General features: G+C 45.0%; 1 protein-coding gene across 3 annotated transcripts in view; it reads right to left on the reverse strand.

The window, feature by feature from the left end:
* LOC136619984 (potassium channel subfamily T member 2) overlaps positions 1-20,920 on the reverse strand; it is a 591,696-nt gene that overhangs the window by 301,852 nt on the left and 268,924 nt on the right. For all 3 annotated transcript variants that reach the window (XM_066594713.1, XM_066594712.1, XM_066594711.1), the window contains exons 4-5: positions 20,139-20,187; positions 662-721 (exon numbers count right to left, since the gene is read on the reverse strand). In XM_066594713.1, the coding sequence (XP_066450810.1) occupies positions 662-721; positions 20,139-20,187 (109 nt within the window). The remainder of the gene's footprint in view (positions 1-661; positions 722-20,138; positions 20,188-20,920) is intronic.

A 20,920-nucleotide genomic window follows, 5' to 3' on the forward strand; every position in this document is an offset into this window, starting at 1 on the left:
TCTATCTAGATATCATCATGCCATCCCGTCGTATAGAAATGCTGGGGAATAGAAGAAATCTCCTATCTGTGCCCCTTTTAGTTGCTACTTGATGCAGTCACATTCCTAACCATCTGGAACAGGAGGTTCTTCCATTGACCCCTTTCCATTTTCATGACTATAGTACATTTTTTCACACTGTGAGGACCATAACACTGTACAAGCTCTCACCAATGAAAGTAGGAACAAGACCAACCTGTAGGTCCTGTCTCATTATGAAGGGCCCTACAGTATTTATACTCTCTATTAGGCAAAATGAAGTGAACACAAAAAATTCCAGCAGTCTTTGTAATAATTTAGTGTAGCTTTGTTAAATGTGAGGTGTAGTAATTCTTTGTTTGTTTTTGTATAATGGATATAATCTACCTGCGGTAATGAGTCTTCGAGGGGAAGCATTTTACAAGATTTGTAATGCTTTTCGTTTTGGTGAAAGCATCTTTGTTTCCTATTTTGAGCAAAATAGCTAATACTGAAAATAAAGTTAACAGAGTGTTCAAAGTAACTCATTAAAAATAGATAAAAAGCATGTTTACCTAAATAGCATTATGTTCAAGACTGAGAATGTGCTGCATTTGTTGTCACTCCGATTAGTGCAGTATAGTACAAGAAAAATAGAATTTACCTTGTAACTGAGGTAACTAAGCAAGATTGTTTCTAAGAGGCTGATGAGAGCCACGGTCACCTGTGAAAAAGAGTTGTAGAGACAAGAATCACTTAAAGTAGAAAGTCGTATTAATGGTAATTAAAATGATGACAACAACAATAGCAAGAAAGTTGGATGGATGTTGTATATATATTTCTGAGCCTCAACAGAGACAAAGCTTCTCCGTGGAATAACCTCTAACGATAGGCACTTCAGGGTACATTTACACAGCGGAATCCAAGGCAGATTATTCCACACATATTCCCCTGTATAAACTGTAATTTATGCCACGACGATGGAAATTCATGGCCGCATATCCACATGTGAGTTTAGCTCTTTTCAGTGGCAAAGCCATATGCAGAATTCCGAATATGGATTCCACATGGAATCCGTGTCAAAAAGTCACTTGTCTTCTTATTACTGCATGCTGATTTGAAATCCACATGTAGAAAAAAAATTTGCCCCTGACAAGCTACAGTGGGCATTCCCATTAAATAATATGGGATGCAGATTGCAAGCGGAATCAGCCCACATTCCATTTCAAAGCAATAGCAAAGTTCCATCTCGTGAACATACTACAGTGCCAATTTATTTCGGGATGATGTCTTGCTTCTTGTGAGATTTAATACTTCTCAAACTTTTAACCAAATCAATTTAGTGGTGCCATTTTGGTCCTCCATAGGGTGAACAACCACTTGCGTATTTTTTAACACAAATGTCAATGGGACTTTCTAATGTTAAAAACGCATTGCACAAAAATTGCAAAGCACCAACTTGCGATGCGTTTTTAACATTAGAAAGTCCCATTGACAATTGCGTTAAAAAAACGCAGCGATATCGCAGTGTTAAAAAAACGCTAGTGGGTGTGAGCCCTTAGGCTTTGGACCAACACACCCAGAGCTCTATATCGGGTAGAGCCCCAAATAGATGACCACTTCATTAAATGAGCCCACAATCCTATCAAGTATCTGCTGGTCTTCATACCTAGAAGAGTTCATAAACTTTACTTAAAAAAAAAAAAAGCACTCACATTAGTCAGAGGAAACAAGTATCTGAGGGCTCAGTCACACGGGCGCTGATCCCCCCGTGTTCTTGCATGATAAGGGTGGATCGGCGCGCCCGTGTGACTGAGCCCTAAGACGGCCGCAATGCAGGTGCAGCGACTCTCCGCACCGCCAGTAGAAAGAACACATGGCCGGCAATGGAGCCGGTCATGTGTTCTTTCTTCCGGCGGTGCGGAGAGTCGTCCGCACCTGCAGTGCAGTTGCCTTATCGTGCAAGAAAAATAGCGGAATCGGCGGCGCCCTAAATATTACTAAGGTTGCTTTCATATGAGTCCATACTTGGTCAGTGTTCTGCTGACTGTAATACAGAACTAATCTATTTACCTTTTTATATAACTGTATTTTTCCTGGCTGTATTTTAAAAATGCAGCATGACCTATTTTTGTCCATTTTTGCCACAATATTTCCATTTATTAGTATTATTTTCTATTGGTCAATTACGGATCAATATTTAGCCTGTAGAAAATAAAAGCAATGACAGCAAATACAGAGCCTAAGGCCGGGTTCTCATGGACAGATTTCCGCATCGGAAGACCTGCGATCCTTTGTGGAAAATAACTGCGAATAATCACAGAAGATCATGGATGCAAGCGGTTTTCCATGTGGATGTACAGGTATGCACAGCTTACTGTCTGCGCGGAAGAAAGATCTCTCTCACGTCCAGCAGGCATCCAGCGTTTCTATCTATTCTCCTATCTAGTTAGATGACCAGTGGGTTGTTGATCCGGGTCTTACAGTCAGGTAGGAACTATCAAACGTTCACCCGGGGATTATTCTGACTGCCATTATGGAGTCGGGAAGGATTTTTTCCCCCCGAATGGGCTAATTGACTTCTGCCTCATTGTTTTTTTTTTGCCTTCCTCTGAATCAACAAGGGGGGGGGGACTAGATGGACATAGTCTTCATTCAGCCTAACATACTATGTTACTATATTACTAAGTAGTTGCGAGCGTTTCTGCTGCTCATAGGCAATGTTAATTGTGTATTAACTGTGGATCACTCGCATCCATAGACATCTATTGAGACTGTCTGCACAGAATCTGCATTAAAAAAAAAGAACATGCTGTGATTTTTCTTGCGTTCATGTAACACACAATCCATGCCCACGACTGTAAAGGAAAATTTGAAAATACATGTCTTCCAATGCCCACATTTTACTGTGGATCTTTCGTGTGGATGGCAATCGTAGAGTCTGTAATTCAAATCCATTTGTGTGAGCCCGGCCTAGGGACACTTTCACATGAGCGCATAAATGGCGCGTAAATACATCGGACCATGAAAAATGAAACACACGCGAATGGAATACGCGCCAATGCATATACAGCGGGCAATAAGATACTTTTATATATGGCGTTGGCTCCCATAGGCATATGGGAGCTGGACAAAGAAAGGGAACGGGAGGCATTTTAACAGCGTCCAATGCTGCGAAAAGCTTAAAGGTGCCTCTATATAGGCATTGGAAATGAGGATTTGGGCAGAGTGAGGGTTTTCTGGTGTGCGATCTATTTTTCGCTAAAACACGTTGCTCCCGGTCATGTGAATGGGTCACAAAAAACACAGGCCATGAGTGCGAAAAAGTGGCTGTTCATGCAATTTAACGACGCGGCCGAGAAAACATAAAAGCGCATACGGCCGTGTGAAAGAGCCCAAATACAGATCAAACAGTGATGAGAATACTGATGACATAAGGGTACAATGTCATCTGTTATACATCCGATTTGCATTACAATATGTTTGCCTGAAAATGGCTTAGGAATGTATTCTACAGCTAGATTCGACAATCCATGGAAATATGGTTATGTATTCTCATTCCAGGAGACATTTGTAACTTTTCTATAATATTTCAGAAACAATTTTATTATATTAACCTCAAATGATTTTTTTGTTAAAATGATATGAAAAATTTTCAAGTCTTTTACCTGAATATTTATTAAGGAGGACAACTTCAAATGCAAACCCCGTCTTGAGGTTGTCTGCTAATTCTAGATCAGGGGTGTCAAACTCATTTTCACCGAGGGCCACATCAGCCTTATGGTTGCCTTCAAAGGGCCGATTCTAATTGTTAATTGGAAGACAGTATAGTAAAAGTGAATCCCACAGTGGCCCGATTGGTAATAAGGTTCCCCATAGCGCCCAGTGGCGCACACTATTATATATATATATCCATCTATATATATATATTTATTTATTTATTTATTAGACAGGCGCACACTATTACACACATATATCACAATCACACACTATTATACATATTCACGCACAGACACACACATTATTTATATGTATATATATATATTTATATTAACAGGTGCTTATATATATATATATATATATATATATATATATATATATATATATATATTAGAGATGAGCGAGCACCCAAATGCTCGAGTCCGCGTTATTCTAGTCTAGCTTTTATAAAATTTGAGAGCTCTACTCGAGTAACGAACCCTATTGACTACAATGGGAGACTCGGGCATTTTTGTATGTTGGACGCCGGGTCCCGATCTCTCTCTATCTCTTTCCCTCCCTCCCCCCCTCTCTCCCCCACATGCCTACTAGACAAAAAATTTGTCAATGACGCACGCTGCATCTCGGCGGGGAGCGGCGAAAATAGGCACGTCACAGCAGGGCAGAGCCAAAGACTGAGGCAGGGTCGAACACAGCTTGATGCTCATTTGAGTAACGAGCACCATCGAGTACGCTAATACTCGAATGAGCATCAAGCTCGGCAGAGTAGGTTCGCTCAATAAATATAATGTGCACACAAGGACACTGTATTTTTATACACATTTTTATACTTACCTGCATCCAATGTGGTCCCACTGGCAGGTATACTGGCTGCTCTCTTCTTGGGGCCCTCCTGCATACCTCAGCCCCCTGATGTCTCCTCAGGCCTGCAGCCATTAACAGAGGGTGTACGGGTGAGAGGAGTTCAACGCTGACCAAGCTCTCCCTCTGCAGCTGCTCCTCCTAAGCGTCGCTCTCTTCACTGCAGAGATCATGTTCTCTGCAGGTTTCTTCCCTCCTTCACGGCCGTTGTCAGTGTGCTATCGGCACTCCTCTATTACTGTCTGAACTAGACAGAACAAGTCGATAGAAGATCGCCTACTGACAGCAGCACGGAGGTGAGGGAACTTTGTGCACAGCCGGTGGGTCACAGAAAATGAGGCGGCAGCCGGATTCGGCCCACGGGCCTTGTGTTTGACACCTGTGTTCTAGATAATATACTTAACTGCAAGTAACATCCTACAGATATTGTATAAACAAAACATTCATTCATAATGACAACTTTTTTCCTGCTAGATCTCTCACATCTAAGCTTAGATTGCTGTATGGAAAATACAATATAAAGTAAAAAAAGGAAAAATATGTTTTAATTGAAAATGATTAGTTAAAAACAATACAATACTGTTTGTAATATGTTAGCTCAGGGACCGAAACCGGTCAAATGCAGACATCGCTGTTTAAATAACATCACCTTTGGGGGTTTTATTTATAATTTAAAATGTTATGTTTTGTAGAACGTTTTAACATTCAGATAATAATCTACAGTAAACATTTTGTACTCTTTTGACAACAGCTTTTGTTAGAAAGGGCCTTCAATGATTAGCTGCTTTGAGAGTAGCCCTACAGCTACAGCATGATTGTATTGTCTCTGCAGTGATGCCTAATAAATCATGACACTCATTGAATTTAATATTAATGAAAATTGAATGAAGAATACGCACGGTCCTCCAGAAAGAGAGAAAAACTGCTGCCAGCTACTTTCTCCACTAGCTATAGATGAGTGGGGGAGGGGAAGGCCCTCTATTAACTCTGAGTTCCCTAATAGGGTATCTGGAGAACCTGACAACCCATTTAGTAATGAGTAAAACTGGTGTAAGTACTCAGGTTTGGCCGTTTTTGTGGTAATTACAAATTGAAAACTAATCGGGGCGTGTGAGGCACATATTACATCAGTACTAAAGGCGATGTACAACATTGCACTTTTTTTTAATCAATGTGTTTTTAAAAGTGAAGATTTTCTGTAATTGTTGGCACAACATATTTCGTATTGTTTGATTTCTATGTTTGTATTGTTTTCCAAGGTGCTGCAGACTGGAGAACTGAAATCTTAGCACATTTTGTTAGTCCTCTCGTAGCCTGTTCCCCTGTTGTGTATGCCTATTCACTGCCTTTCCACTGAGCTAGTACAAAGGGCTGTATGACATTGCCGGGGATGTGGAGGAAGTCAGAACAGAGGCTGTAATTCACTCCTGGTGAATTTTCTGCTCTGATCAGTAGTGAGTGGGAATAGACCAACAGCTAGTCAAAGGGCTTTTTCACACGAGCATATATCAGCCGTTCTTTCACGCCCGACCGATATACGCTGCCCATCTGATGCATTGGTTTACAATGCATCAGTTCAGATGGGCGTATTCCCGCGGCGTAAAAGCATCCGGCCAACCAAGATTGCGCATATTTTCGGTCAGGTGTTTTTATGGCGGCCAGAAAAGATAGTTCAGGAATAGAGATGAGCGAGCGTACTCGGCCACGCCCCTTTTTCACCCGAGCGCCGCGATTTTCGAGTACTTCCGTACTCGGATGAAAAGATTCGGGGGGGCGCCGTGGGTGAGTGGGGGGTTGCAGCGGGGAGTGGGGGGAGAGGGAGAGAGAGATGGCTCCCCCCTGTTCCCCGCTGCTACCCCCTGCTCTGCCACGCCTCCCCCCACCCCCCGGCGCCCCCCGAATCTTTTCACCCGAGTACGGAAGTACTCGAAAATCGCGGTGCTCGATCGAGTAATTACTCAAAACAAGTACGTTCGCTCATCTCTATTCAGGAACTATCTTCTGGCCGGAATACGCTAGTGGTTCCAATAGACTTCTATGGGAGCATATGGGAACTGCCAGAGAAGGGAGGTGAGAGGGAGTTTAGCAGCATGTTATGTCTTTCCTCCCCCCTTTTAAAAATCATCATAATTTATCCATCAACGTAGATGTCTATGGGCTTGTTTTTTGAGGAATGAGTTGTATTCTTTAATGGTATTATTTAAGGTACCATATAATGTACTGAAAAACGTAAGAAAAATTCTACGTGGCGTGAAATGGAAATAAACGAAATTCCACCATCTTTGGGTGCATCTTGCTTCTACAGCATACAGTCTGTTACAGGGATGACCTGATAACTTTATTCTATGAGTCAGTACGATTACTACGATAGCAAATTTAGGGCGCCCACCCACTGGCGATTTTTTTTCCTTTGCGTTTTGCGTTTTTTCTCAAGAGCAATTAGTTTTGAATGTACTCCTGTCCACTGGCGCTTTTTTTTTCAGTCCGTTGCAATTTTTAACATAGGAACTGTCAGTTGCATATGTGTCCTTATTTTTCTCTTAATGCACCCATGAATGTCAATGTAAATTAACGGAAAAAGCCGCGAAAATGCCGCGAAAAACGCAGCCAAAAACGCGCCGAAAACGCTGCGTTTTTCACGCACGAAAATCGCAAACGCCAGTGGGTGAGCGCCCTTATATAGTTTTTTGGGGGCTGTACTATCATTTTTTATAAAGATATTTAATTTTTTTAAATTATTTTCTGTCATCTTCTGACAGCCATAACTTTTTTATTTATTGTTGACATAGTTGTTTGAGGACTCATTTTTGATGGACATCCTGTAGTTTCTAATGGTACCATTTTGGAGTACATATGACTCTAAGATCACTTTTTATAACTTAGAAATATTAGGATGGCGCTCCTGGGAAGGACGAGATGACAGAAGTCAAGGTGCAAAGGTGTAGAATATATTGGACTTACCCGGTGAATAGTGGAGCCTGGATAACTCCACTATCACCTCCACATCCAAGGTAGCTTATAAAAATATGTGAACGAAGTTCCCACGCTTCCACTAATCCAGAGGGGCTAAATCCGGAGAGCTGCTGATAATGTGGGTACCACTAACCGGAGGGACCCGCTGGAGAGATGGTGAAAATATCTGCACCAAGGTGCAAAAAAGAAAAAATCTCAGCGCTTCTTATGGAAATAATAGCTCCAGGGAACGGATGTATTCCAAACGAGATAGAAGCTTCTTTATTGTAACATAGATTCCTTTGTGCAAGGCGTTTTGTCGAACCCAACTTTATCAAGCACATAAATAATCTATGCAATTCATTTATGTGCTTGATAAAGTCCGGTTCGACGAAACGCCTTGCACAAAGGAATCTATGTTACAATAAAGAAGCTTCTATCTTGTTTGGAATACATCCGTTCCCTGGAGCTATTATTTCCATAAGAAGCGCTGAGATTTTTTCTTTTTTGCACCTTGGTGCAGATATTTTTATCAGCTTTTTATAACTTTTCTTTTTGAAGATGAGGTGACCAAAAAAGCGCAATTCTGGCATTCTTTTTTTAAAAAAAAAATTTTTCTCACAACATTCATCGTGTGGGGTATATATTGCATTACTGTCATAGATCAGACTTTTATAGACGCAGTGATATAAAATTGCACAACTTTGTAGCAAGAAAGTAGGGCCACAGTCAGAGGGGCGTTTTTTATGTGCGGTCAAAAAAAGTACTTCTAAAAGAAACAATGGTTTCCTATAGAAGCGCTCACATGGAAGAATGTAGGTGCGCTAAATGGAGCACACTTAACAAAGATAGGATAGCTTGGCACTGTGCAGTAGTTTCCATTGACTTCTATGGGCACAGGCATTTATGGAAACTCCTTTGCAGGTGATAGATTTTTCCGCAGCTTACAGCAGGGCATTTAAAATGTGCTGCCCAGAAACTCAGAGAGAGGGGGGCAAAGTTACAGGGCTTCCTCCAAGTGCTTTCCCTAATAGCGAGCAAAGAGAGGGTGGGACTAGAGGGATTCACCCCTAGCCCTGCCCTTCTGACTCCGCCCCTTTATGGGTTGCTATGGGAAATCACCGTGAGAATCTGCATAGCCCCACCCACTATTTCAAGCCCCCACCCATCTTTCAAGCCTAACCCACTCTCTCTGCACTATGGGGATATCCCTCGGTATAGAGCGAACCTATGGGGGATTTCCTCATAGCAAGGGAGAGAGAGCAGAGCATTGGGGGATAACCTATAGCCCAGCTCCATCTCTCCCTGTTATTGGGAAATTCCCCCTAGGCCTGCTCTGTCTCCCTGCTCTGGGGAAATCCGGAAGCCCTGCGGGGCTTCTTCTCTCTCTCCTCCTGGAGCAGCTGTGCTTCTCCAAATGCACCTGCTTCAGGGAATGGGCGATTTTCAGGCGAATGAAGCTTGGGTCTTCTGCACTTATAAAATTTGACCATTCAAGCAATTTGCAGACACGCGACCGGCGATTTTTTTTTTAGCGCACCTATTCATGTGTTAAAAAAATGCTCATCTGACTGCAGCCTTTACAGGACTGTATAATATTAAAATCGCATCGCATAGCATGAAAACCACTAATTTGTGCTATGCGACGAAATAAACAAGGAGGCTCTATAGGGAAACATGGGCTAAACAACATAGGAAACCATGGCAGTATAGAGCATGCCATTATTTTGCAGTCTTGCAATGTCACAGGCTACAAAATATTGCTCGTGTGGAAGAACCCATAGGAGAGCATGGGCTTTACATATATACGATTTGTAGCACTGTCACATTGCAACAAAATTATGTGACAAACTTGCGCGTTTTTGCAGCAATGAGACCGTGCTACAAATTGAATGTATGTAAAGCCCATGTTTCCCTATGGAGCCTTCCTTTCTGTTGCATGCAACTTTTACAGTAGGAAATCCTACTGTAAAAGCCCTAAAATAAGCCCTAGCTACAAAAAGCTTATTTTTGGGGTAGGGCTTATATTTCAAGCCAAACACCTCCACCCCCTGCAAATCCTTGCACGTGATGCTACAAAGTTGCACGAATTTGTAGCACCACAAAATCATGATGTCGCCATGAGAAAATGCAGCAATATCGCACCGACAACTGCTGCAATATCTCTGCAATTTTCTTGCGGCGAAATCGCATCACCCTTGTGGATGCGGCCTTAGGCCTTAGTCAGACGGGCGATTTTGTCGCGCGATTTGCGCATGCGCATGCGTCCGGCGATTTTTTAAAACCATTGCTTTGCAATGGTATCGGACACATGAGCGCTTTTTATGCGCTCGTCCGATAAATTATAGAACAAAAAATCGCAGATCGCACCTATCTGCGATCTGCGATTCCTGTTCTCTTCTGTATATGTGCTCAATGGGGCCGGCGGCAGCAGCGCCGACCCCGTTGAGAACATATAGAAGACAAATCATTCTTCTCTGCCAGAGCTGTAACAGCTGCGGCAGAGAAGAACGATGTTTGCCCATTGAATTCAATGGAGCGGCAATACAGCCGCTCCATTGAAAGCAATGGGCTGCCGGCGTGCGCGGGGTGAATTGTCGGGAAGGGGTTAAATATATAAGCCCTTCCCTGCAATTCATCCTAAAATGTGTTAAAATAAAAAAAAAATTGTATACTCACCTTTCCGCTGCAGCCGGAGTCCAGCCGCGGCCGCTGTCAGTTCTCCTGAACTGCTTCTTGGCACTATTCAGCCGGCGGGGCTTTAAAATCCCCGCCTGCTGAATGATCTGCCTCTGATTGGTCACAGCCCTGACCAATCAGAGGCTGAAAACACTCACACACCCATTCATGAATTCATGAATGGGTGAGTGACTGCTGCCTCTCAGCGCTGAGCCAATCAGGGGGCAGGTCTGACTCACACCCCCTTCACACCCACTGCAGGACGGCCGCGCGGAGCTCCGGCTGCCGGCAGAAGGTGAGTATACAATTTTTTTTTATTTTTACACATTTTAGAATGAATTGCAGGTAAGGGCTTATATATTTAAGCCCTTACCGACAATTCATTCCGGGCTCGCCCGCAGCGCATTGCTTTCAATGGAGACGGCTGTATTGCCGTCTCCATTGAATGCAATGCGCTGGACAGCTCCGGCCCGTTTCTAATGAAACGCGGCTAGGAGCAGATTTTCGGGCGATTTGCGGGCGACTTGCGCGCACCGGTCACGCGATTTGCGGATGCGCATCCGTCATGCGATCCGCAAATCGCGCGAAAAATCGCCCGTCTGACTAAGGCCTTAGGATGTTTCACACAGGGTAAAAAATCTTGCTACAAAATCACATACATGCATTTTGTAGCAAGATTTAGTAGCCCGTGTGAAACAGGCTTTAAGCCACAGATGTGAAACCTCCCTCGAGGTTGCCCAAAATCCCACTTTTCTCAAAAAATACAAGGGTTTTTTGTTATTTACTTAAAATGTGAATTAAGCTAGTTTCACACAATGTTTGGGGTATATATTTGGTATATAATCTGCCCACAGACTCTTATCAATGTGTTCTTTGTGTATATAGTTGGCCAGTATACATTGGTGTACCTTTATAATTCAGTGTGTTGCAAACAATAGTTTAAGGGGCATTACAATCTTAGCTTTTCATGCTGACGTGGGAAAACCCAACTCTCTGTTCTGATCACCTGTCAGAAAGAGCTGAGCGCTGCAGCTAAGGGCTGTCTGTAGAGATGAGCGAGCACCAAAATGCTCGGGTGCTCGTTACTCGGGACGAACTTTTCGCGATGCTCGAGGGTTCGTTTCGAGTAACGAACCCCATTGAAGTCAATGGGCGACCCGAGCATTTTTGTATTTCGCCGATGCTCGCTAAGGTTTCCTTGTGTGAAAATCTGGGCAATTCAAGAAAGTGATGGGAACGACACAGCAACGGATAGGGCAGGCGAGGGGCTACATGTTGGGCTGCATCTCAAGTTCACAGGTCCCACTATTAAGCCACAATAGCGGCAAGAGTGGGCCCCCCCCTCCCAAAAACTTTTACTTCTGAAAAGCCCTCATTAGCATGGCATACCTTTGCTAAGCACCACACTACCTCCAACAAAGCACAATCACTGCCTGCATGACACTCCACTGCCACTTCTCCTGGGTTACATGCTGCCCAACCGCCCCCCCTCCCCCCCACAGCGCACACCAAAGTGTCCCTGCGCAGCCTTCAGCTACCCTCATGCCACACCACCCTCATGTCTATTTAGAAGTGCGTCTGCCATGAGGAGGAACCGCAGGCACACACTGCAGAGGGTTGGCACGGCTAGGCAGCGACCCTCTTTAAAAGGGGCGGGGCGATAGCCCACAATGCTGTACAGAAGCAATGAGAAATAGAAACCTGTGCCACCGCCATCAGGAGCTGCACACGTGGGCATAGCAATGGGGAACCTATGTGCCACACACTATTCATTCTGTCAAGGTGTCTCTGCATGCCCCAGTCAGACCGCGGCTTTTTAATACATAGACACAGGCAGGTACAACTCCCTATTGTGAAGTCCCTGTCGACCGACAGCATGGGTGGCTCCCTGGAACCCACCGGCGATACACAAAAATATCCCATTGCATTGCCCAACACAGCTGAGGTAGTAATGTCGTGCTTAATGCAGGTGGGCTTCGGCCCACACTGCATGCCCCAGTCAGACTGGGGTTCTTTACAAGTGGAAACAGATGCATTTATAATTCCCTGTGGACCCACAGCATGGGTGGGTGCCAGCAAGCCACCGGCGGTACATAGAAATATCCCATTGCATTGCCCAACACAGCTGAGGTAGTAATGTCGTGCTTAATGCAGGTGGGCTTTGGCCCACACTGCATGCCCCAGTCAGACTGGGGTTCTTTACAAGTGGACACATGTAGGTTAAACTCCGTGTGCACCTACAGCATGGGTGGCTCCCTGGAACCCACCGGCGATACACAAAAATATCCCATTGCATTGCCCAACACAGCTGAGGTAGTAATTTCGTGCTTAATGCAGGTGGGCTTCAGCCCACACTGCATGCCCCAGTCAGACTGAGGTTCTTTACAAGTGGAAACAGATGCATTTATAATTCCCTGTGGACCCACAGCATGGGTGGCTCCCTGGAACCCACCGGCGGTACATAAATATATCCCATTGCAGTGCCCAACACAGCTGATGTAACGTCAGCTGTAATGCAGGTGGGCAAAAAATTAATTGGATTACACTGTAGGCGAGGGCCCACAAAAATTGGTGTACCAACAGTACTAATGTACCTCAGAAAAATTGCCCATGCCCAACCAAGAGGTTGAAACCTATTAATCGCTTTGGTTAATGTGGCTTAAGTGGTAACTAGGCCTGGAGGCAGCCCAGTTTAACGAAAAATTGTTTCAAGTTAAAGTTTCAACGCTTTTAAGAGCATTGAAACGTATAAAAAAATTTTAGAAAAATTATATGAGTGAGCCTTGTGGCCCTAAGAAAAATTGCCCGTTCGGCGTGATACCGTGAGGTTTCAGGAGGAGGAGCAGGAGGAGGAGCAGGAGGAGGAGGAGGAGGAGGAATATTATACACAGATTGATGAAGCAGAAATGTCCCCGTTTTGGATGGTGAGAGAGAACGATGCTTCCATCCGCGGGTGCATAATACGTATTGCTTAGGTATCGCTGCTGTCCGCTGGTGCAGAAGAGAAGTCTGGGCAATCCAGGCTTTGTTCATCTTGATGAGTGTAAGCCTGTCGGCACTGTCGGTTGACAGGTGGGTACGTTTATCCGTGATGATTCCCCCAGCCGCACTAAACACCCTCTCTGACAAGACGCTAGCCGCAGGACAAGCAAGCACCTCCAGGGCATACAGCGCGCGTTCAGGCCACGTGTCCAGCTTCGACACCCAGTAGTTGTAGGGGGCAGAGGCGTCACGGAGGACGGTCGTGCGATCGGCTACATACTCCCTCACCATCCTTTTACAGTGCTCCCGCCGACTCAGCCGTGACTGGGGAGCGGTGACACAGTCTTGCTGGGGAGCCATAAAGCTGGCAAAGGCCTTGGAGAATGTTCCCCTGCCTGCGCTGTACATGCTGCATGATCTCTGCGCCTCCCCTGCTACCTGGCCCTCGGAACTGCGCCTTCTGCCACTAGCGCTGTCGGATGGGAAGTTTACCATCAGTTTGTCCACCAGCGCCCTGTGGTATTGCATCATTCTCGAACCCCTTTCCTCTTCGGGAATGAGAGTGCAAAGGCTCTCCTTATACCGTGGGTCGAGCAGTGTGTACACCCAGTAATCCGTAGTGACCAGAATGCGTGTAACGCGAGGGTCACGAGAAAGGCATCCTAACATGAAGTCAGCCATGTGTGCCAGGGTACCTGTACGCAACACATGGCTGTCTTCACTAGGAAGATCACTTTCAGGATCCTCCTCCTCTTCCTCCTCCTCAGGCCATACACGCTGAAAGGATGACAGGCAAGCAGCATGGGTACCGTCAGCAGTGGGCCAAGCTGTCTCTTCCCCCTCCTCCTCATCCTCCTCATGCTCCTCCTCCTCCTCCTGAACGCGCTGAGATATAGACAGGAGGGTGCTCTGACTATCCAGCGACATACTGTCTTCCCCGGCTCTGTTTCCGAGCGCAAAGTGTCTGCCTTTATGCTTTGCAGGGAACTTCTCAAGATGCATAGCAGAGGAATGGTGACGCTAATGATTGCAGCATCGCCGCTCACCACCTGGGTAGACTCCTCAAATTTTCCAAGGACCTGGCAGATGGCTGCCAACCAGGGCCACTCTTCTGTAAATAATTGAGGAGGCTGACTCACACTGCGCCGCGCAAGTTGGAGTTGGTATTCCACTATAGCTCTACGCTGCTCATAGAGTCTGGTCAACATGTGGAGCGTAGAGTTCCACTGTGTGGGCACGTCGCACAGCAGTCGGTGCACTGGCAGATTAAACCTATGTTGCAGTGTCCGCAGGGTGGCAGCGTGCGTGTGGGATTTGCGGAAATGTGCGCAGAGCTGGCGCACCTTTCCGAGCAGGTATGACAAGTGGGGGTAGCTTTTCAGAAAGCGCTGAACCACCAAATTAAACACATGGGCCAGGCATGGCACGTGCGTGAGGCTGCCGAGCTGCAGAGCCGCCACCAGCTTACGGCCGTTGTCACACACGACCATGCCCGGTTGGAGGCTCAGCGGCGCAAGCCAGCGGTCGGTCTGCTCTGTCAGACCCTGCAGCAGTTCGTGGGCCGTGTGCCTCTTCTCTCCTAAGCTGAGTAGTTTCAGCACGGCCTGCTGACGCTTGCCCACCGCTGTGCTGCCACGCCGCGTTACACCGACTGCTGGCGACGTGCTGCTGACACATCTTGATTGCGAGACAGAGGTTGCGTTGGAGGAGGAGGAGGAAGGTGCTTTAGTGGAGGAAGCATACACCGCCGCAGATACCACCACCGAGCTGTGGCCCGCAATTCTGGGGGTGGGTAGGACGTGAGCGGTCCCAGGCTCTGACTCTGTCCCAGCCTCCACTAAATTCACCCAATGTGCCGTCAGGGAAATATAGTGGCCCTGCCCGCCTGTGCTTGTCCACGTGTCTGTTGTTAAGTGGACCTTGGCAGTAACCGCGTTGGTGAGGGCGCGTACAATGTTGCGGGAGACGTGATCGTGCAGGCCTGGGACGGCACATCGGGAAAAGTAGTGGCGACTGGGAACTGAGTAGCGCGGGGCCGCCGCCGCCATCATACTTTTGAAAGCCTCCGTTTCCACAAGCCTATACGGCAGCATCTCTAGGCTGATCAATTTTGCAATGTGCACGTTTAACGCTTGAGCGTGCCGGTGCGTGACGTCGTACTTGCGCTTGCGCTCAAACTGTGGCGCTAGCGACGTCTGGACGCTACGCTGAGAGACATTGCTGGATGGGGCCGAGGACAGCGGAGGTGAGGGTGTGGGTGCAGGCCAGGAGACGGTAGTGCCTGTGTCCTCAGAGGGGGGTTGGATCTCAGTGGCAGGTTGGGGCACAGGGGGAGAGGCAGTGGTGCAAACCGGAGGTGGTGAACGGGCATCGTCCCACCTTGTGGGGTGCTTGGCCATCATATGCCTGCGCATGCTGTTGGTGGTGCCTCCCCAGCTGATCTTGGCGCGACAAAGGTTGCACACCACTGTTCGTCGGTCGTCAGGCGTCTCTGTGAAAAACTGCCACACCGTAGAGCACCTTGACCTGTGCAGGGTGGCATGGCGCGAGGGGGCGCTTTGGGAAACAGTTGGTGGATTATTCGGTCTGGCCCTGCCTCTACCCCTGGCCACCACACTGGCTCGGCCTGTGCCCACACCCTGCCTTGGGCCTCCGCGTCCTCGCCCGCGTCCACGTCCTATAGGCCTACCCCTACCCCTCAGCATGGTGTATTACCAGTGATTTGATTTCCCAGGCAGGAAAGAAAGTGGCGCAAGCCTGCAGCCAAAATACAATTTTTTCCCTTGTTTTTCAAAGGACAAGCCACACTGCGTGTATTCAATGAATACTACTAAGTTTAATAACTGTGTTGTGGCCCTGCAAATGTGTCAGAGAACTGCAGTGATGCAAAATTATTGGCTCCAGCAGATCAGGGATTTCCCATGCAGGAAAAAAATTGGCGCAAGCCTGCAGTAAAACGTAGCTGGCTGCGTCTGATTTTTTTTAACGTTCTGCACGCAGCACACACGTACCCAGAGCCCTGAGGACTGTCAGAGGCAGGCGAAATACAATTTTTTCCCTTGTTTTTCAAAGGACAAGCCGCACTGCGTCTATTCAATGAATAATGTATGTCTTCTGGCCCTGCCTACACAATTCTATCCCTGTAGTATTAATGCCGGGTGCAATGGTCTGCACAGCCGGTTTTGAGAAAAAAAAAAAATGCAACACTGCTAACAGCAGCCTGGACAGTACTGCACACGGATAGATGTGGCCCTAGAAAGGACCTAGGGGTTCTTGAAGCCTACACTCACTGCTAACACTCTCCCTGCCTAACCACCACTTCTGTCCCTATTGCAGGGCGCAATGCTCTGCAGATCCAATTTTGGAAAAAAAAAAAAAAATACAGTGCTAACACAGTACTGCACACTATTAGATGTGGCCCTGAGAAGGACCGTTGGGGTTCTTGAAGCCTACACTAACTCCTAACGCTCTCCCTACAGCAGCTCCAGCACGATACCACTGTCCCTCAGCTAACTTACAAGGCATGTGTGGCGAGCCGCAGGAGGGGCCGACTTTTATACTCGGGTGACATCTGATCGCCCCAGCCACTCACAGCAGGGGGGTGGTATAGGGCTTGAACGTTACAGGGGGAAGTTGTAATGCCTTCCCTGTCTTTTAATTGGCCAGAAAAGCGCGCTAACGTCTCAGAGAGGAAACCGAAAGTAACCGGAACACCGCGTGGTACTCGTTACGAGTAACGAGCATCCCGAACACCCTAATATTCGCACGAATATCAAGCTCGGACGAGTACGTTCGCTCATCTCTAGCTGTCTGTCTAGCTGGAAGATTCGGAAACAGCGTAGCGCTGTGTGCTGAGCAGTTTCCATAATTCCCATTCACTTCAACTAGAACAATTGAAATAGCGCTGGGCTAAGCACTTAGCTCTTTCTGTGAACCCCGGCAGGGGGCCAGTAACCATGGCAGTGGTTTCCCATCTCAGCTATGAAAAGTTAAGATGGGAATATTCCTTCAATTGCACTTTCCAATACAACTGTGTGCAATAAAAAAGCCTTCCGTATTTATAAGTCTTTTCTTGAAATGCTCAACAGTAGATTTAGATTTCTCCCATAATGCTCAGTTGAAAAGAATTGAATACCTTGAATAGCCAGCAGCAATTCAAGAAAGTATGATGATCTCCATTGAACCATTGTTATTATTGTTTTATAACCTGCATGATCTGCTTGGACCTAGTGCATTTTTTTTTTCTTTTAGAGAACTATAATGACACTCAAATACAGAAACCTTAGCATTACCTTTCCTTGATTGGTGGGCCACATTCCAGTAACTCCCCAGTTTTACCATCATTCATAGCTGTCATGTGTTGGGTCGCTGGTATCAACTTCCCTTCTGCCTTCCCACACTGTCACATTCTCTGTCTCTCTGTCTCTACCACTAGTGGTGGACACTGGATCTCTCTCTCTCTCTGTCATTGGGCCTTTTATCACTGCTGCCCAAAGGATAAGTGCTTGGTCCATCTCTTAAAGGGTCAGCGTGCGCAACCATCTTTCCTATTCCCCACCACACTTACTCTGTCTGCTCCCTGTCTTGACCCTTGGTCTGTTTAATTGTTATGCAAGAATTCCGCCTGTTCTAATCTTGTCTAAAGGCCCATTTACACGTAATTACAAAATTCATTCAAACAATGGCATATAAGTGATAATCATTGCATGTAAACGTTTTATGCTGGATGAATTAAAGCGTTCTTTTTGGAAATAATCTCCCTGGATGCTGCTTCATCTCCACTATACCTTGGCATGTAAATGCTGCCATCATTCACTCTAAGGCTGAACAATGATTTTAAGGTGAGCTTAAAATCCATTGTTCAGCTGGAGAGAAATAACAGGGACCACATGCTGTGTTCTGCATGGGAGTTGAAGATTACATTGTATTCTGCCAACAGCTCCTGGAGAGAACAATGGAGCTATGTGCAGAGCTCAGACCACATGCTGTGCTCCGCAGGCAGCTCCCAGAGGCTTTTTTACATGCAAATGAAACTGATAAAGTGCTAATGGACATAAGTGACCATTAACACTTTATGCAAAACAATTGCTAAAACTGTCAATCATTGAATCCTTTGAAGGATTGTCATGTTAATGTGCCTTAAGTTCCTCAACCACTTCTCTGTCTACACTCTCTAGTATTGCATTACAGAAAACTTGACCACGTTGCTTCAGCTGTCTCTTAACCCAAACTTCTTGGTGTCGGGGATGAGCTTGTGGAGTAACATACCTTTCACTATGGATTTATATATGTATATATGTATGTATATGTAAGATGCTCAAGATCTTTAATGTGCATTCTTAATGTATATCCTGAGGAAATGGATTTGTTTTTTTTCTTTCCCCAAAACACGCTGAAATACTAGTGAAGTTCTGTTCACACTTGTCCCTTCTTCTCTGGATGAGAAGTACAACAACTAGAATTAACACAAAGAGAAAATAAAAATTCATCCAGATGTTGCCCTTTATTGGATTTAACCTACAATGCCAGCACTGCAGAGCAGCAGTGTTAAAAACTGAATCATCATACCTGTGCTTTTTTGCTTCAGAGGAGGAGAAGAAAAGGAAGAATAAACACAAAGAGAACATAAAAACAACATCCAATTGTTGCCATTGGACAGATTTGAGCTTAAAATTCCAGCAAAGCAACAGTGCTAATGGTTGAGCCACTACTTTCTAATGTTAAAAATGCAACGCAACGCAGCGCAACTTGCGTTTTTGGTGCGTTGCGTTTTTAACATTAGAAAGTCCCATTGACAATCGCGTTGACAAAAAATGCAAACGCAAGTGTGTGGGAGCCCTTATTGTTCAGGGGTGGGGAGGTGGTGATCTGTGAACATCCCCTACTGTGAATGGCCGATCATGTGTTATCTATATATATAGGTGTTACCTTTCAGTGTAATCTTGTGATGGCTATTGAAACATTTTCTTTAGAGAACAGAAAATTTCAAATTATTATTAGAATGAAGCCTGCTGAATTTTAGATCTTTTAAAAATGTACTTAATGACATGGCAAATTAAAAATGTCACCACATGTAAAAGAAAATGTTCAAAATAAAGACTCAGTTTAAACAATAGCTAATTTTGGTGATGGCACAAAAAACACACTCTCCGTAAAAAAGGAAGCTTTACCACTTAACACAACAACATAGTTTCTGGGTTATAAAAAAAGAAATGGTCAAATCAGAATCTTCACAGTATACATCTAGTGCTTAGGAGAGCTGTCTGACAGCATGAAAACGACAGCTCAGTAGCTGTATAGAGGCCGCAGTTAAATCAGGTTTCAGATAGATAATCAGTAAATACAGATATGTCCGCCTTTACCTTTTTGATGACAAGTTAAAACAGAATTTCTCTTTTCTTACTTTTTACCCAAATACTATTGGGTTTTGTCTCTTTTTCTGTTATCCGTATAATGCTTGTCATACCTGGATGAAGGAATTGCCGTGTGCTATCACAAGATGACTGTTTTTTTATGCGTTTAAGAAAAAAACCTAAGAACCATTTTTAATATTCCGTGTGCTGTTATCTAAATATATAACATGAAAATGAACTGTAAAAATTAAATAAAAAGGAAATAATTAGAGATGAGCGAATGTGCTCGTTTAGGACAATTACTCGATCGAGCATAGCTTTTTTCGAGTAACTGCCTACTCGGGCGAAAAGATTCAGGGGGGTGCCGGGGGCGGAGGGCGGCGGGGTGGAGAGCGGGGAAGCAGGGGAAAACAGGGGGGAGCTCTCTCCCTCCCCACTCCTCCCTGCAACCTCCCGCTCACCCTCGGCTCCCCCCCCCCCGAATCTTTTCGCCCGATTAGGCAGTTACTCGAAAAAAGCGATGCTCGATCGAGTAATTGCCCTAAACGAGCACGTCCGCTCATCTCTAGAAATAATCTTTTAATATTAAGTTACCTGTAATCCCCACAGGGGCAAACTTCTTTCCACCCATATTATAGAAGACCTGTAATAAAGCACATACAAAAGGTTTCCAACATGTTTAAGCAGTGATTTATGACATTTTGTAGGATTTTTTAATGGAAATATTAATATTGTGTGTATAATTAAAGTAAAATATGATATTAAAATAGTTTCCAAGCTTCTGAGATTTCTTTTCTCAGGGCTTCCAAGAAAAAAGAATTATACTTCATCTCACCTGAATAGTATATACACTTCAATGGCTCTATACCCTTTTTTTTTGCATTTTATCTACCATAATGCATATCTCATTGATTCTTTTTAAAAACTACACAAAACTCTCTGTACTTGATATTGTTGAGGTAAGATATGGGGTAAGTGGAAAATCTAAATAGAATCTATAGAAAATTCACAACAGCAAAACCTACACCAAACGGTGCATTTTTAATGTGGACTTTGGTGTGCAAATACTTCACATTCTGTGAAGCAAAAAGTTAACTCTACAGAAAACTTGAAGTTCCTGCTGAAGGTTTGCAGCATAAATTGACATAGTGAGGATTTAAAATCTGCATAGCAGGCCAATTCTGCTGTGGATTTTATGCAATTTTTTTTCTATGCATGAGTTTTGTTTATATGTCATTAACCTTGTTGCTACAGTAATATTATGAATTTCCACATCGAAAATCCACTATGTTTGCACCTCTTAAAGCCATGTTCTACAGGAAAGGACAAAAGCTGCAGTAGAACAACATCAACTTTAAATTGCAAATGCAGGCACA

The sequence above is a fragment of the Eleutherodactylus coqui genome, chromosome 3, assembly GCF_035609145.1.
Source record: "Eleutherodactylus coqui strain aEleCoq1 chromosome 3, aEleCoq1.hap1, whole genome shotgun sequence".
NCBI lineage: Eukaryota > Metazoa > Chordata > Amphibia > Anura > Eleutherodactylidae > Eleutherodactylus > Eleutherodactylus coqui.